This window comes from Macrobrachium rosenbergii, chromosome 31, assembly GCF_040412425.1.
Source record: "Macrobrachium rosenbergii isolate ZJJX-2024 chromosome 31, ASM4041242v1, whole genome shotgun sequence".
NCBI lineage: Eukaryota > Metazoa > Arthropoda > Malacostraca > Decapoda > Palaemonidae > Macrobrachium > Macrobrachium rosenbergii.
This window is the reverse complement of record NC_089771.1, coordinates 25160768-25179552: the sequence shown is the minus strand read 5'-3', so window position 1 is coordinate 25179552 and position 18785 is coordinate 25160768. Positions and strand designations below refer to the sequence as shown.

General features: G+C 37.5%; 1 protein-coding gene and 1 long non-coding RNA gene across 23 annotated transcripts in view; one reads left to right on the top strand and one right to left on the bottom strand.

Annotated features, from left to right (window-relative positions):
- The window catches only part of LOC136855437 (uncharacterized), a 244265-nt gene extending 232636 nt beyond the window's left edge, over window positions 1-11629 (top strand). For all 3 annotated transcript variants that reach the window (XR_010858031.1, XR_010858033.1, XR_010858032.1), the window contains 2 exons: window positions 4461-4505; window positions 11389-11629. This is a non-coding gene — a long non-coding RNA (uncharacterized lncRNA). The remainder of the gene's footprint in view (window positions 1-4460; window positions 4506-11388) is intronic.
- Ttc7 (tetratricopeptide repeat domain 7) overlaps window positions 6904-18785 on the bottom strand; it is a 196376-nt gene continuing 184494 nt past the window's right edge. For all 20 annotated transcript variants that reach the window (XM_067132463.1, XM_067132474.1, XM_067132455.1 and 17 more), the window contains one exon: window positions 6904-7741. In XM_067132463.1, the coding sequence (XP_066988564.1) occupies window positions 7609-7741 (133 nt within the window). In that variant the 3' untranslated portion in view covers window positions 6904-7608. The remainder of the gene's footprint in view (window positions 7742-18785) is intronic.

Here is an 18785-nt window from a genome sequence, read left to right as displayed (position 1 = left end):
TGAAGGGTGACAGAAGTGCTGCATCTGTTGTCAAATTTTTTAAGTAGAGATAAATGCAAGACAATGAAGGAGAGTAGAAGTTCTAGTCGATTTAAAAGAAAATTCATGTATCTGCTGATGTTTGTTAGCCAAAAACTGTTTTTGATCATGTATGCAAAATTGAGGGTTATTTGGCTTATATCTCCCATGTCTGTTGTATATGCATAGACTGTGTGGAAAAAGGAAGCATTTAGATACATTAGTCTGATGCACTGTGTACGTAGGGCACTTTATGTGAGATTTTATTGAAATGAGTTTTTAATTCTATGTCATTGTACAGTACATTTCGCTGTTTAATATTAAAGTCAATAAGATTGTGAGTTGCGTAGATTTATGCGGGCACTGCAGTACCATTTATAGTGCCATGGATTTTTTTATAATTAGGATAAAAAAATTATCACACTTAAAAATTAAATAGCAGGACAAATGGAAAGCTAGTGTTCGTCTCGTTGTGAAACTTGATAAAGTTTACGCTGAAAGTTTTCGTCTTTTGCTTAGAAAACGGATTGTGACACAGAGAAATGCTTGATTTTATGATAAACAATTACAATTTTCCTAGTAGTATCAGTTGTTATGTGGTTGCTTTGGGCAAGCGGCTTTACTTTAGATTTATAATGTTACATTATTCTTGCTATGAGAATCTTAACATATATTGTAAACCCCAGACGTTTCGAAATAAAGAAAAGTAGAGTTTTCCTACAGGCGACGGCTGGCGTACCATGACCACTATTTTCATTTACCGAATCCGTTCCCCGGCATCTACCCCCACCGTGTTTTGGGTACGAATGGACTGTGCAAATCTTTGTTTCCAATCTCAGTCAATTTGCCTAATCGAGAGAAATGACCGCCCTCAGTCAAGGCCGAGGATTGCGGAGTGCAGGAGACCAGCGTCCCTTTATTATCCTTCCCAGAAATTGATATTGAATATTGAACACCCACCAGACTAACCGTCTCATTCATGCGCCGGTCCTCCGCGGGACGCCCCTGGACGCTGAGGGCACCAACGTGGTCCGCCCCGGGGATTTAGGGCCGTGGGAGGTGGGGGAGTAGGAAGAGAAGCGGGGAGGGTTAGGGGATTCACTAGGGTTCGTTTCCAAAGCTAGGTCATCTGAGATTGAGGCACTGGTCTATTTTCTATTTTTTTTTCTTTTTGTAGTTTTAACTGTAAGTAGGAGTTTGCCTACACAAAGATGTTGTTTTATAAAATATTTAGAATTAAAACCACGTTGGTTGTTCAAGTGGCATTTTAATAATAATAATAATAATAATAATAATAATAATAACGACGACGACAACTTCAGTATAAATGTAGGGACACGCAACACTGAATTCTCGCAGAGAGTTACAATAATGAATAATGTTATCGTGGAATAAAAAAAATCGAAACTCGGTGACAGAGATCTGAACATTTGTGGCGTAATGATTCTCGAATTCATCTTGTGGATTATTAAGAACTCGTCAGGATATTATAGCCGAAGAAGAACGTAAGTAGTGAGAATACCTGATAAATACATTATGAATGGTTTTTGCAGAGAGAGAGAGAGAGAGAGAGAGAGAGAGAGAGCATTTTCGAAGTATTCAGATAAATGTGAATTCCCCACGTTTTTTTTTTTTTTTTTTTTTTTTTTGCTCATTCCTCTGTGCTTCCCCTTAACGGAATAAAGAAACTCCTGATATAAACTTAACAGAGGTTCGACTTGTGTTGTTGATATGTTAACGTTATTGATTTCCTAAATATTTATAGTTTTCTTTAGCTAATTATGACAGACCAGTTTTGTTTTACTAAGCAAGGATTCACTAGAAGACCTGAAGAATGCCAATTTTAATTTCAACCGTATTTAGTGAATAGATGGCGCAATGAATCCCACCGTACGTCTGATTTTCCTCAAGCGGAGAGGTTTCCTCACAAGTGCAAGCGTTAGAGAGAGAGAGAGAGAGAGAGAGAGAGAGAGAGAGAGAGAGAGAGAGAGAGAGAGAGGCCACTTTAAATGCATGGCTGTTGTCCCACCGTGAATGGAAATGCAAGCTTTAATCCGTTCTGCACCAAAGAAATTGCGATGGTTTAGTATTTTGGGATATCAAAAGTTTTCAGTATTGCTGCGCAGTAGACGGTCATTATTTTACAGACATTATTTTACGTTATTTTACATGTTTTTAAGCATTACATTTGGCGTTAATTGACGATAATCAACCAAATTATAACAGGCATTTACGCATTAGATTTCTTAATTAAAAACGTGTTTACACACAAATACACATATATATATATATATATATATATATATATATATATATATATATATATATATATATATATATATATATATATATATATATATTATATATATATAATAACCTATTATGGTTCCTGCCACCCTAATGGACAGCCCTGTGAGAGCTAAATAAATTAGCTCAGTGGTCTGGTTAATCTACTTAATGATAATATTGCCACTCTACTCAAACCCTAAAGTGAATTCGATATTAATCTGTTTTTTGTTGCTTAATATATGAAAGTATGAAAATCATTATAACATGCTTCATAATGAGTGTGCGGGGAAAGTGTGTTAGATAGTGCATTAGTTCAGCTCATGGTCTTAGTGTTATAAATAAAAATAACATACTAAGGAGCTGGGGCATAAAAGAAAATCGAGAATGAAATATTCAATTCCCTGTTTCAAGAGTATAAATAAAGCCACATGAGATCTCTGTAACTTCTCTGACGCACATCACAGTATTTTCATGTCCCTCAAGATAAATATAGCGAATTTTTGGAGGGTCCAGCGGCCGAATGGCTGCAATTATGAAACATACCAGGCATAAGTCACGGCATCTGGGGAGGGTCAGGCTGCGTGGGGTCACTTCGAATGGCCTAGGAGGATTCGTTGCATGAATTTCATGCGTTCGATAAATCAGGTCATATATACATTTGGGTCTTCAACTGGAGGGTCTCGGCCGCTGGTGGGCGTTTTAATATCAAGAGCTGTGCCTTCACCGAGGGATGTTTTGGTCATTGATTGATTTATTTCTTGTAATCTAGCGCAGCACAAATGTATTGGTTTAACTTTGTAAGATGGGTTATTTTGCGGATATGTACCAACTGATTCTGGACATGTAGACTTTCAGTGATTGCGAAATATTTGTTTCCTTGGACTACCTATGATTACATAAACTACAGAAGAGTTAATTTTTTTATATAAATCAACAATTTTTTACTTTTTGTGATTACATTAAATTATCTCCGCTAATAGAATCATTTTCATGACCACAGTTCACACATTTATCAATGCATTTTGTGACTTATGCACTCCATTCACACAGAAAATAACACTGACGAATAACATTCTAGCGATGCCATCAAGGACCTTCACTGAGCCATTAATATTCATGATAGCTCACAAACTGGCCTCCACCGGCGGATTTCATTTTCGTGATTGCATCAAGCCATACCTTCGCAGGCGTGGAACCAACGAACCAACCATTCATCAGGAAAGCCAATCGCTAAACGAACTCTATCTTTGCAGCAGCGGGTAGCAGGAGCAGCCTTGTGTGTGTGTGTGTATGTCTGTCTTATCAGAAGAACAGCAACAACAACGTGGGCTGGCCAACAATGTACCGGTCAATTACGGTAATGGATGACGTTATCCGGAGTTTATTTTGTCCGCATCGGAAGAAAAGGAAGCGGCAAATTGTTTTTGCGGGCAACCGCAGGATAGTGCCATTAACTAACTAACTAGGGATTTTTATTTTGAGCAATTCTTAGGTGCTTAATGAAAGGAATACAGTGCTAAGTTTTACGTGTGCAAGCGTATTGGGATTGGATATGTATTGGCTAATTTCTTTTTCCCCATTGTGTCAGGAATTGGAACTCGAATATAGTTAGGCCAATGGCCAATAGCTGGGACCTATAAGGTCATTCACCGCTGAAAGGAATTTAACAGCAAGAACGTTTGAAAGGTGTAACAGCAGGGAAACCTCGCAGTTGCACAATGAAAGAACTGTTAGGAGAGGGTGGAAAGTGAGATGAAAGAAAGAGAATATGAACGGAGGTAGAGTAAATGGAATGAAAGATGTAGCTAGGGGCCAAAGGGACACTGCAAAGAACCTTAAATAATGCCTACAGTGCACCACGTTAGGTTCACTGACGGCACTAGCCTCCTACGGGGCCCCATTGTTTAAGGTTATGTTATGACCTGCCACGGTATTAATATTTAATTTTAGATTTTCAAGTTGTGTACAACTCGTCCCTCTCAATGTCCCATTTCTCAATATTTTATTTCTTGAGGTAAAAGCTGAAATTCCAGGTAGTTTTTCACCTTGTTGTTTGATTGGAAAGTAAGTGGACTATTGCCTCTTAATAAAGCTTGATGTGTATGTGTGTGTACAAAACAAATTAATATATATCTCGTTTTCTGAATTTGCAGATCCTGTTGCCAAAATGAATTAAAGAAAATTTACAGCTTCTCTCAGTAAGTATTGTACATTTAAGCATTTTATTTTCTGTAATACATAAACATTGTATAGTTTCCAATAATGCTTTTCCCTTATACAAGGTGATTATTTAAAAAACAAGAGTGGCCACAACTACATCTATCTTATCTTACAACTGCTGCAGCATGGTTGCACTCCTGAGCACAAAAGTCTCACCTCAGCTTATAAATATCATACCTCCTTTCGTGCGCACACACTGCACCACTCACCTGCATTTATGCTCTCAGTCCAACACTTTGTAGGTCTTCCTCTCCTTACATTTAAGACTAAGGAATTTGCAAAGGTCCTGCTGCCTTCATTACTTCTCTAGTTGTGTGATTTTCTACTCTTGCTGGCTTTCACAGACCCTTTTAACTTTCTCCTTTTGCAAAAACTAAACATCTTTCACTAGTCTGTGCTGCTTTTCTTCACTCTCATTAAAGAACAGTGTCATCTGAAACCATCAAGAAATGTTCTGATAAAAAAAAGATATTAATGTGTGAGGTTTCACTCTTAATCAAGACCCCCTTTTAACACTAAACCTGGCCTTCTAATTAATGAAGTTAAGAAACATTGGCCAGGCCAGCACTTTAATTGGTGACTACATGAGAATCGAACCTCCTTTTCATTCTCCAAGTCAAAGGCAATTCAGCTTGCCATTGATCATGTCCCCTCTTTGACTAAGATTCTCTGTCTTGTTCCCTGAGAGTTACTTTACTCTCTTTTTGGTAGAGACACAGTCTTAATCATTTACCACAGTGATAAAAGAAGTTCCTCCTTCATGTAAGGTGCCCACGCAGCACCTGTCTGGCAGCGTCCTTCCAATTTCACGTAAAAGTCAGTGGGACCAGTCGATCTAATGCTCTTATGCAGCTTAGACAAAATAAGAGAAAGAATTTGAATAAAAGAAGAGGGACGAAGAATTGGGTCTAGTACTGACAGAAGCAGTAGTCCAGTCTCGTGAAAGAGGACAGATTTTGCGAATTATGAAAACAGAAGCAGGTAGAACAATTACCAGGCCTCAAGAACAACATGAAAGCAGCAGTTATTGGAAGGATCAATATGAGATTTTCTTGTCTTTTTGAAAGAGGAAGCTGCCTGACAGGTGTGACGTGGCCGCCTCAGTGGAGGAGGAACACAGGGTCCAAGTTGAAGTAAACTTTCTCTTCTGTACTTTATAGCCCTGGAATTCTGTCTGTGCTTCTGTATTTCCTGATTGCTGCCATTGTTCTGTAACAAAAGGTGAGTCTGTATCTTCCTTTGGTGTTAGAGTGCTCTGGTTTCCTTTTGTTTGTTTTCTTTCTTTCTAAAGTCTGAGCTCGTTAAGGGCATTACTGTAGTTTAGTTGCTGGATTGAGTTTCACATCAAAGAAAATACTATTCAGTTTGATCAGCCATCAATTAAGTTACTTTCGTGTCATTACCATCTGTTATTCGTGATAAATTAGGACATGGAAAATTAGATCTCTCTTCCTATAGTTGTTTGCAGCATCCCTTCTGCCGTAGCTGGACCCACTTCTTAGCCGTTCTACTTTACCTCTGTTACTGCTTCTATTTCCTCCATCTTGCTCTCCAACCACTCCAACTCCTTTCTTTTAACTGTCATCTGCACTAAGTGGCTGGAAGTCCCCAGTGCTTGGCTTTGTAGCTTAATTTTCATAAATCAAATCAGCATGTCTCACAGCTTGGTTAAAGAAGTTTGAGCCAAATCTTGCTCCGTTACTGTTTAAATCCAATATAGTTCTATTACATTTTTATCCCAGTTGTAAAGGAAGTCCCACTTCACAGAAATGCGTCTTACCGTTAAGTTTGCCTCAATATGCTTTCTGTCTGCACAAACTCTTCACTGCTTTATCCATTAACTTACAAACCCTCATTACAAATTAGACTTTACTGGTTCAGTTACTAGTTGTGGTGTATCAATAACATCCACATAATTTATCAGAGGCAGCTTGTTTGTTCAACCATGGTGTGAGTATTTCAAAACGAGTACTACAGCTACCAGAGTATTTCAGTCATTTCAAAATGTAAATTCTTATGTATACAGTACTGGTTCACTGGCTGTGAGTACCTTTCTCCTTTGATATATCTTGGAAAGTTAATGTTATCCACGTACTGTAATTTGTCAAAAGTAGCTTGTGTAGCCAATGTGCATACTTCATACTAACCATGATGTGTATACTTCATACTGAGTTCTGGAAGTACAGATCACTACAGCGATTTTAAAATGCACATTGAATCACATACTGCCCTTTAAAGCTTGGTGGTTCTAACTTTCTACCCCAGGGACTGGTTTAAATAATTTTTTGTCCAAGTTAGTGGACAAGCCATTTTAGTTTTCACTAACAGTAGTTCAAAGTTGATGTGGTTTTATGCGAGGGAATATCAGACTCTTAGTCAACCAAAAATTTTATTTGCATTCAGTTTTTACAACGTTTGTTAAAATTATTCACAGGTACAACACGTCATAAATAGGGTAGGTTACGAGTTTTATTTTATTCAATTAGGGAATATAATTTTAGGGAAACTTCTTATTATGGTACATATGGTACATACAACTCTTCAAATGATTATGTTTACATCTGGTCAATTACTTACACAATTCAACAGTAGTAAAATAGGTATAGTATGGGTATCTAATTTGCTAATTGTACATTATAAATATCTAAAACTTAAAAGTAATCTTTACAAAGTTCAACAATACAACCTGTCGGGAGTGATATCATCAACAGAAAAATACACTGGGAATGATAGTGACAATATTCAATAACTAAGCACCATATCTTCTATTCTATAATACTGCTAGTAATACAAAGGTCCCCACTGATTTGTGAATTCCTAACGCTAGGAGAGCAAACACCCACCCTTGGCACTAACTTGGAATGCATTTTGACATAACCTAAAATGAGGTTTTGTTTGTAGGCACTGTGTTCACTATAATTAGAAGAGTATTCAAGTATAGAATGAAAGAAAATTGCAAAATAGAGTAGAACAACAAAATTATTTAAGAGGGAACAACTAACTTGTTAACCATGAATTAATGGTAACCTAAGAAACTGGCCAGACATATGTAGTTAGTTACAAAGGCAATTCTGGTACTATCTACTCATAACAAAATGGTATTGAGGTGAATGGTAAAATAGGAGATTTAGATTCTATTTCAATAGCTGTTGCTAGACATTTACTAGATGCTTCCAACTGGTCGAGGCTCACCATGACTTCTCCCAGAGTTTGCCTGAAAATACAACCAAAAATAATTATTATTCAGTCACTGCACTTTATATTAAATCACCATAGAATAAAGTACACTTAAACATCTCCAGTACATTATACTGACCACTGGATAATATGGGAATAAGTTTGCAAAATATAATACTGACCACTGGATAATGTGGAAATAAGTTTACAAAATATAAAATGTTAGTAGCAGTTAAATTTAGAATTCCTGTTGAACTTAGTTATGAATCTAAAACTTTCTATTGTTTAATTTTGATTAGATGATTTATGGTAATAATGTTACCATTAATTTTATTTATTAATTTCAGCTATTATTATTCAATTCATAATTTGCCTAAAACTGCATCAGTATTATCCTCATCATCTGATATTCTGGAAAACTGTGGATGAACTTTTATTAAAGCATGAGAAATTTTAAGCATCATCATAAAATAATTGTTGTCGAGATATTTAAGTTGGTGTGTAACACCTTGGACAAACTAAGTGATATTGGTTTTCAGTAGAAACAAAAGCTGTGAAAAATCTTAAAACATAGTATGTTATATTCCCAAAATGTGTGTGAGATTTGTCATAAGTCTTCATGAAATTAAACAAAAATGAAGTTAGTATCATGCCATTTGCCTTTGTGCATTGTGGCAGTATCCAGTGAATGAAAAGCAAACAATTTTACTCAGTCCTCAGGATGAACCCTACATTTTGGCAATGCATCAAGTGGAAAGACATGCAATGCAATTGATGTACTGCTGTTTATATGGGCTGGACACCCAAGGAACAGATGTCCCACAAAAGTACTACTTTGCATGGTTGTCAAAATAAAGGCCACTGTCACTACATTGTCAGTTTCCTCCACAGAATACTGCAGCTGTTTCAAAACATTCAGCCAAGGTCGTTGCATTCAATGGTCTTAGGAGTATCTTCAGAAATATTTTGTCAACACCCCTATGACCATACATTTAATACTACGTTGAAGTAAAGACGAATGCTGTTGCAGATGTTTTACAGTGTTCCTGACTCCATGGATTTAAACTGACCAACAGCAGTAGAAGTTATGTTTTTCTATGAAAATGCATGGTGTGTATGAAAGCGTCAAACTCTGTGCGTTGCAGGAAGCTTCTGGAACCGGACTTGTTGATGGAACTCAGTATTAACTTTAAGATTGCTTTGATGGGAAAAAATCAATTACTTCAGATTACTGAAGAAAAATTGTATGATACATGCTTCAATATTGCTGCCAGTTAATATGAGGTCAAGATATATTTTCTAAAGAACAGGTAATAATTGTGTAAGTCAATACTATACAGGGTGTCTCAGGAGCAGCATAGTCATTGACCCAAGTGATCCTCCATGGTGTGCACAAAGTCACTGAAGCACTATAGGGCATTCTCCCCCATTTACAATAGTGAAAAAGGCACTAGGAAAGAATACTGGTTACAATCAACAGAACTGCACAACAAGATGCATACTTTGTAGTAAATACACAAATGGCAAGTATTACCAACGTTATTATGTATAAAACACACTAAGTCATCTAAAATGTAAATATTACCAAACACACATGTTCAAAAGACTGAAAATATTCCCATTTTAAAGAATCATAAGAAGGAAGTATACCCGCTTGTAGACATGTTCTGTTAAATAGATTGGCTACATCGTTCAGGTTATTTTACATACTAAGTCTTCTCACCCTTAGTTTAATTCTGTTCTCTTCTACATTAATATTGGACAATAGTTGACCATTCCCATTTTAAAGAATCTCATAAGAAGGCAGTATACCCGCTTGTAGACATGTTCTGTTAAATAGATTGGCTACATCGTTCAGGTTATTTTACATACTAAGTCTTCTCATCCAACGTTTAATTCTGTTCTCTTCTACATTAATATTGGACAATAGTTGACCAATGTTTGTACTCTGGTAGAAAGAAATGCAATAGCAGTGTATGCACAGCAAATAGAATAAAAGGAACAGGGAAGTGAAATGAAATGTGGGGATGATCCCCACATTTCACCAGCAAGGGGCTTCTGGCAGAAGTCAAATTCCCATTCTGGTGTTTTCTAGTCGTCAACATTTCAACCAACTCGACAATCACTATCAAGACAGGTGAGACAAAGCTAACAACAAGGATACTGGTAGGCAGTATAATAATTAGGGCCAGCATTGCAGACAGGAGCAGTGCTGATTTCTCATTTGTTGCTTAGAGATTAGTGTGTTTGATCAAAGTCCTCTCCCAGACATCGATGGTTGCACCCATCCCCTTGTGTGCGTTTTGGAGAATGAAGAGGAGGGGTGGCACTGGGATGGTACTGGATGGAGGTCCTGATTAGCTCACTTGCCAGGCACAGGAATGCTGGTGGGCAGCAACCTTCATGCTGATGTTAGGAGGAAAAGTCTCCTATGTTATATCATGCTATGGGCTTAGCCGTCCTGATGTGTAGGGGTTCTAGGAAATGTAGGCAGTTAAGGTCAATTGCATAGTCAATGATTTCAATATCAGAAATGTCATTTCTTTTTAACTTGGTTTCATGAGCAGTCCTTTTGTGATTGTAGATGGTGCTCTCCTGAGCATAGCAGTAGAACTCCTGAACATGCCAGGAGATCCTCTTGGAGAAGCTCATGGTGGTCATTGCTAATGTGGACATGGCATTTGTATAAGTAGACCACATTCTTCATCACCAGGCAGCTAGTCTTCGTATTCTTGTAGTGCTGTATGTAACAAGTTTGATCTTTTATCTGGTTCATCTTGGCTGTTATTACCCTCAATGATGGGCCTGTGAGTGAGTTTGTCTTCTTTATACTTATGAAATATATCCTTATAGAAGATCATGATGTCTTTAGGGGTGCCAGGGTGAGGTTTGTGATGGTACTGTTAATCCACAGCTCTTCTAATGCATTTGTTGACATCAGGATTTTTACGTCCAGTGTTGACAAAAACCTGGGCATAAGAACCTGTGCAACACACGCTAGCTCTGCATATGTGTCCTCCCAGGAAGAGCAGTGTAAGAGGGCTCTTCTGATGAAGGTGCTGATAGAAGACCACTTGTGTATCGTAAGGACCTCACTCTCTCCAATAAGGCAATTCAAAGTTGCTCCTGCTGCTCAACGAGGATAGCAAGGGAGAGGAGGCAATGATCACAGCTGTTTTTGTCCATTACTGAGATAGCTGGGTGTGGAAAACGTGTCTCGGGTGATGATTTCAGGCTAGAGGACAGTATGGTATTAAGCCTCTCAGCAACCTGGTAAGTCAGGGCGGGTATCCGACTGATAACGGGTTGTAAAGAATTGTCTTACTTGTCTTCACATTGGCTTACATGTAGGTAAGACCATGGTCGCCCATAATTGCCAGCGGGAATCTGCAGTCAGTGGTTCAAGGTCAGTGACTCCTCGTGAGAAGGGCAGCCATTTTACAGATGTAAAAAGTTACATTTTGAATGAAGGATGGCTATGGAACATTATACAGACGATTGTTCCAGTATTCCTAAAGTGCTGATCGATGCTAACTGGCAAAGGAACTAACAAGAAATGATTAAGGTTCACTTAAAAAGAATGTTTCCAAAATAAGGTACCTGATTTATTTAAAGGTCTCCCAAGGTGGGAAATCTACCCTTTGATCCAAAATTTCTAATAATGATCCAATTGTTCTTCTTCAGATTTATAGCAAACCATCTGAAGGCACTGCAACCATAAAGGAGATGAATACATCCACTGTTTACGCGTGAGAGTTGCCCCAAAGCAAAGCTGTGATCTCATTGCTTGCAATTCATACTTGATTACCTTTCGAAGACTGAAATTATATTTGCAACAGACCATCAACCGGTATCTATCTAATTGGGTCCAAAATTAAAGTTGTGTAAACAAAGAATTGACTTAATAATAAATATGTAAAAAATATTAACTTTTTTCTTACTTCCCATTAGAGTTTAGTCCTGTAGGAAGCCATAACAGTCACAATAAATATACTTTTGCAATTAGTTATACAATAGGGTTATTTAAAGAACGCCTTTGTAGGATGCGAGGACATCTATTGCATTAAAATTATGCATTAGGCAAAATCAATTCCGAGACCCATTTCTCAAAAGGTAGAGATTGTCGTCCAAAAACCATTTTGGGACCCATCCAAAATCATGAATAACATCGGAAAATATTCCGTTAAGCACATAATATGCTCATGGAAGAGAGAGAGAGAGAGAGAGAGAGAGAGAGAGAGAGAGAGTCAACTGACGTCAGCAGAAATGATAAGACATATCACAATAAAAAAAAACATCTGTTTAACAAATATTGTCATAAGCTTAAGCTTATGTACACATGCGAAATTCATATTAGAAAACACGCAAAAAAGCAACAACTAAAACAAACAACAGTTATGGCTTAAAATACTTCTGCAGTGGAACTTGCAAGCCTCATTCAGTTTTCATTACTTAGTGTAACTAAAAGAACAATCTTTGTTTTGCTTAACCTAAATACAATTCTTAAAGAAATGTTCACCAGGGTAATACAAACTTGAAATTTCGTTACTCTAGTTCACGCATCTTCAAGTACTTTATAAAAGAGTGTAAACAAAGAGTAAGGTAGACCTTAAAAGGAGCGTAAATAAAGAGTAAGGTAGACCTCAAGAGGAACGTAAATAAAGAGTAAGATAGACCTTACAATGACAATGGAAGGAGATTTTTCTCCATACTGCATTCCATTTTCTCTACGTCCCTTACTGACTTCCTGACTAATTTTCCACCTTTCACCTGAACAACAAACCTCTAATTTTCCACCTTTCACCTGAACAACAAACCTCTAATTTTCCACCTTTCACCTGAACAACAAACCTCTAATTTTCCACCTTTCACCTGAACAATAAACCTCTATACTATACTGTCACAGCACCAACAGCATTTAACAGCAACAACTCACTGCTTGAATTTACCAACAACGACGACGCACACCAAACGCCAGGAAACGGAAAACTAATTGTTACTTCTTCCTCCTTTCGAATGGGGACTAATTAATTCACTTCCTGCCCTTCTCTTCTGCAATCTCGGTTGTACGTATATTGCCCCTACATCTAAGTGGTTCTTAAAGTTCGTGCTACATGGCCCGCTCTGATTTTTCTCTGTAGGAATTATATTCGCAACTGAGCCTCACATGAATAAGGGACAAAATCCATTGCATTAGTTTAAGGTTTGATAATCTGACAACTTCCTTTAACAACAAAAGTTAATGATACAACAGCAGCTACAATAATAATAATAAAAATAATAATATAATAATAATAATAATAATAATAATAATCTCATGAGTCACTAAAATGGTGAAGAAATCCACAATGATGTCAACACACACACACACACACACACACACACACACACACACACACACACACACACACACACACACACACACACACACACACAGTAATATCGCATTTTTTAAAAGTATAAAGTATATTTTTCCTAACATACAAACCGCTTCGCTGAAAGTAACCCCATATAAGTAAAGGAACACGGGTTTGTGTAGGGACAAATATATATGTGTATATACGTGTGTATATATATACATATATATTATATATATATATATATATATATATACACATACATACACTTAATAATAATTACATAATAATTCCCTGTGGAGGATGCATTTGGCAGTGACTGCAGTCCTGGCTTTCTCAGAAGCCCTGCTAAACTAGTTTTTCCGGGAAGTCATCCTCTTTAGAAGATAAGAATTTATCTCGAGCACAACAACAACAGCAGCCAAAATAATAATAAAAAAAATAAAAACCAAAAATTCATCATATATAATCATAACAGACTGAAAAGCTCACACGAGGCAGAGAAATTGAAACTTGTCAACAGCATGTTTACATTCACGGGAAATTGATTATGTTAACGTGCAAACTTTATTTTCACTAACGTCTACTGTCTAATGAAGGCAATATAATCATAATACGTGTAAAATACTGCGCGGGGGCCGATTTTATACTTATAATTTTTTCGCAGTTTAAGCAAATAAACTAATAGCTTTCAAATACAAAGGCAACATCGCCTCGCCAAGCTCATTATTTTCAACACCAATCGCCGCCTGGAGAAAAAAACAATTACTTTTATATTAAGCTCACTGTTCAGTCGTGACCTACTTATGCATTAAGCAAAAAGTTAATCTAATATCAATAAAAAAATATACTCTTTCATATCCAACAGTGATGCGCTCTAAGACGTTACTATATTAAAATTGTTGACTACACAGCCAAAGGAATAAAGTTGTGGCCTGTACAAAATTTGAGTTAAGGCTTAATTTCTTATTCCATAAGAATTATTACTTAGTTTATAATTACATAATACTTAAATTATAATTTTATAACAGCAAAATGAAAGAATTATTTTCAAAATATTCTAATATAAATGTGAATTTTGGACATTTGGCCTAAAACATTATTATTATTTTTATTGTCATAAACATCTCGAGAACACTATCCACTCCTTATGGCTCTCATAACCCCCCCCCCCCCAACATCCCAACCTCCGGCGTTCCAGGTTCCAGACACCCCAAACTACTAATCTCGTTGGTTCTTCCGTTCCATCCCCTCCCCGCCTTTTTCCGGGGAGGGGGATGGTACTCCCCCCCCCCTCCAAACCTTTGAGCGCAGCTCTCGGAAGCACCGGGCAACGCGTTGCCATAGCAACCACCAGGACGCCTCATGACGTCAGCTGCTTAGGAAACATTTTTTAAATGGACCCGTTTTTTTTTCCCCTGCTTCTGCAGCAGCAGTGCTTCCGCATTTTGCTTAAGTGGATTACGTAAACAACTGAAGGAAATTGTGAAAAACTCTGCAATGCCTATGAGGGTTTGTAAGAAAATAGGATACGGTTCTAAGGAAGCAACAATTTACGATTAAATGTGCTACAAAAAACAAAAGCAAATTCTTTCCATTTCTTTTTAACTCGGCAGACAAGAGTTGCTTTGCTATTTGTCTAGAAACTCTGACCGCAGTTTAAAACTGATCATTCACAAACACATTATATCCAACTAACATCCTTAACACCTTGTTAATCAAAAGACCAGCTTCTTCATTCCAGGTTAATCCAAACCAACTCCCATCATGATCCCTGATTACCAAAATGCTCAAACACCTTTGAACCCTCATATTTAGATAAACAAAAGCATCTTTAAACTCTCATTCATGGATAAACAAAAGCAGCACCTTCAAATCAATATGCATCATGATCCCCGGTTAAAGAAAACACCACCTTACCAACTGATTTTGCCAGACATGTAATCACTAAAATTAAATAGCCAGATGAGAAATAAAATAATTTTTATATAGAACGGCAGATTGTTATAAAATTAAATACCAGAAACGGATATGAGGATTGTCGTTAGTGGCAATAACACCTGAAGAAAAAGAAAGACAACGCTGGGTGGAGCCTTTTTAAGAGGTCATGAATAAGAGGTATTAGGAGGATAGTTTGCCTTACGTACCGGAAGTTCATGAATAAATCCACAGTTTTTCAAGTGAAAAGAATAATAAAGGAACTAAGGAGATGGATAACTTCAGGTTATAATGAAATCACTGCAGAGGTTATTTTAGTTGAAACTAAATACATCTTGTATGACTAACTAGACTTCTTTTTTTTTCCAGAAAATGGTGTGAAGAAACAAAGCCTGGCGATTGGGAATTTGAAATCACAGATAAGGTTCCTAGGAAGGTGACCTGCCTGAATATGGTAACTACAGAGTCATCGTCACTCATATCGGTTGGAATGAAAATATTCAGGCTGGAGAAACTGATAAAAAGCTTAGAAACGAACAAGCTAGTTTTAAGAAAAGGAGGAGTTGCGCAGAAAAAATGTTTATAAAAGAAATACTATGAAGTATGGAACTGAAAAATCCCCTGCTGATATCATTTGACAGTGGCCACAGGGCAATGTCATGGAAAGCATTGTGTCACTGTGGCATTCCCATTAAATATGGGAAACTAAACTAAAATTATCCTGGAGTATAGTAGAGGTTAAGTGAAAAGTAAAATTATCCTGGAGTATAGTAGAGGTTGAGTGAAAAGTTGATGAGACCAACGCTCCTTCCTCTTTTATTTTAACTCATTATGTAGCCAATGTAATATACATAATTTAAGTGCTAATCTATTGTTTTTAGTTAACATTTACGTACATAAAAGTACATAAACTGTATAAAATCTATCATAAGAATGATTACACAATAAAACCCAACGAATCACAAGAAAAGGAGTCGACTCATTAGCGCAAGTAAAATATACTTGCTTTACAAAGGCTTATTCACAAAACCACAATGAAATACTGAATACGAAAAGAATGAAAAAAAAAATGATAATATTCGTACTGGTGTTGTTGATGATCGATAAACAGGATGACGACGAAAACAAAAGCAATGCCAACACTCCAACGCTACTTCTCCAATCCAGGTCTCTTGTTCTTATCTGGAATTGGAATGGGAACGGGTCCCTTATTGTTACTAGGCAGGGACCTAGAAAGGTCTACAGATCTCTCTCTCTCTCTCTCTCCCCGTGCCCATATTTGGCACTTCTGGTTTGTTGTCTCTGATTATAGCAGGAAAATTGTTACGTAATCTACAGCTTCCTCGTTTGTTTCAAGAACGATGGTACTTAAGTTTACTAAGTATGAAACTTCCACAATTTATGCACGAAGGCATAAATGATTAATATAATGATAATTCTAAATGTATATGGATACACTGAATCATCTCAAACTAGGACAACTGTGCGGTCAGAATTCATAAAAGCTTACTGTATGAAATACTTGTTAATTAATCACTATTTCAAATATATGTGGCCTGTTACTGTGTTTCCGATGTAACAAATTCGTTAATAACAAGAGAGAATTTCACTGTACCTTACGATATACTCAAATTAATAACTCTACAGAGCCTTTTTAGTAACTGAAATACAAAACGAGTGGTTAGCAGTAAATGTAAATCTTACAACGGATAATTAAATGAAGAGCAAACACAATATAATAAATAAGTGTAGTAATATTCTGGCTTTCCTTTAAACACAGCAGACTGACGCGGATTTACGAATTGACGCCCAAATACTTTATTTCTAGTTTCTAAACCCCCCACCTCATCGTTGGAATCTCGCTATTCGCCTCGGCAAGGTAATACTGCTAAGTTGCGTGACACTGACAGAATCGATAGCAAAAATTATCAGATAGCAGCAACGAAACGACTTTCTTGAAGATGCATTCGACTACAACAATAAAACAGGGGGGATCTATGTTTGACCACCATTACGGTAGTTTGGTTTGCTTGAGAGAAGGGGATTACTCTTCACGAGAGAGAGAGAGAGAGAGAGAGAGAGAGAGAGAGAGAGAGAGAGAGAGAGAGAGAGAGAGAGAGAGAGAGAGAGCCTTTCAAACCCTGACTTCATGAGTCAGAGAGAGGACCTTTCAAACCTTGACTGTTCGCAAGTCAGAGAGAGAGAGAGAGAGAGAGAGAGAGAGAGAGAGCGTTTCCAACCCTGACTGTTCATAAGTCAGAGAGAGAGATAGAACGTTTCAAACCCTGACTGTTCATGAGAGAGAGAGAGAGAGAGAGAGAGAGAGAGAGAAAGAAAACCTTTCAAACCTTGACTGTTCATGAGTCAGAGAGAGAGAGAGAGAGTCCTTTTATATCTCTCATCCCCTCTGGGTACGAGCAGTAAAGACAACGTCTCATGAAATGTCATAATTCCTGGCACTCATTAGGCTCCTGTTTGGCCATGAGATATTTTAACCGGTTCCTTTCGACCAAGGCTTGTTTTCCAGGCGTAACCGAGTCACGCACTATAAAATAACTCTCTCTCTCTCTCTCTCTCTCTCTCTCTCTCTCTCTCTCTCTCTCTCTCTCTCTCTCTCTCTCCTTTAGGCCAAAGCCAGGAACAAGAGCTGGTGGACAAGAGCCAAGGAACGTAATTCAAGGTAGCCATAAAAATACGAGGGAGTCTCGATCAGTCTTTGGGATTGAAAACATCGACGGTGGAGGAAAGAAAACAAAACAAGAAAAGGAAGAAAATTACCATGAAAATGAGAAAACAAAACAGGAAAACGAAGAAAATGACTAAGAAAAGGAATTGAAAACTAAAAGAGAACGAAGAGAATTACCAAGAAAAGGAAAAGAAAATAAAACGAAAATGAAGAAACTGACTAAGAAAGGGAATTGAAAACAAAACAAGAGAACGAAGAAAATGATCAAGAAAGGGAAAAGAAAAGAAAACAATAACACGAAGGAAAGGAAAAGAAAACCCATGAAAGAGATCAAAGAAATGAGTGACGAATAATATACAAAAACATAAGAACTGTCGGTGAACGACGGATAATGTGCAAACGAAACAACAGACACAAGAAGACAATGAAAAACAAACAATAAAGGCGTTTAACATATATATACAGCATTCTAGGACACAGGAATGACTGGAATGGATAATGACATCCTACAAACAGCGGGAATGGTCGTGGACTTCACGCTAAACGTCTATTTTGAGATATACTACCTTACGTCAGGGGAACCGCTCCCCTCCCCCCCCCGAAGAGAAAGCGGGGGTCTTGGAAAATGACATGCATGGAAAAGAAAAAATAAAAAACCTAAGGAATTCTAACCACGCTCTAGTTATCTGGCGTCGGGCTAACGTCTGCTAACTCCCCTTTCATTACATCTTGTATAATTTCCCCCCTTCGTGATCTATAATTTTTCTCCCCACATGGAAGGAATGGAGAGAGAGAGAAGCTTTTATCTCCTCACATGGAAGGAATAGAGGGCGAGAGAAAGAGAGGGTGTTTTTCTCCTCACATGGAAGGAAGAGAGAGAGAGAGGGAGGCTTTTGCTTCTCACAGGGAAGGAATGGAGAGAGAGGGAGAGAATTTTCCTTCTCAATGGTAGGAATGGAGAGAGAAGGAGAGAGAGAGCCATTTCAACATGTCTGGATCCACCCACACCATTTCCGCCACAACCGACCGCTGCCCATAAAAAAAAGAAATTAATAATCTTTCTAAATTCCAATCCTATTTACCTGTCGGGAGCAATATTC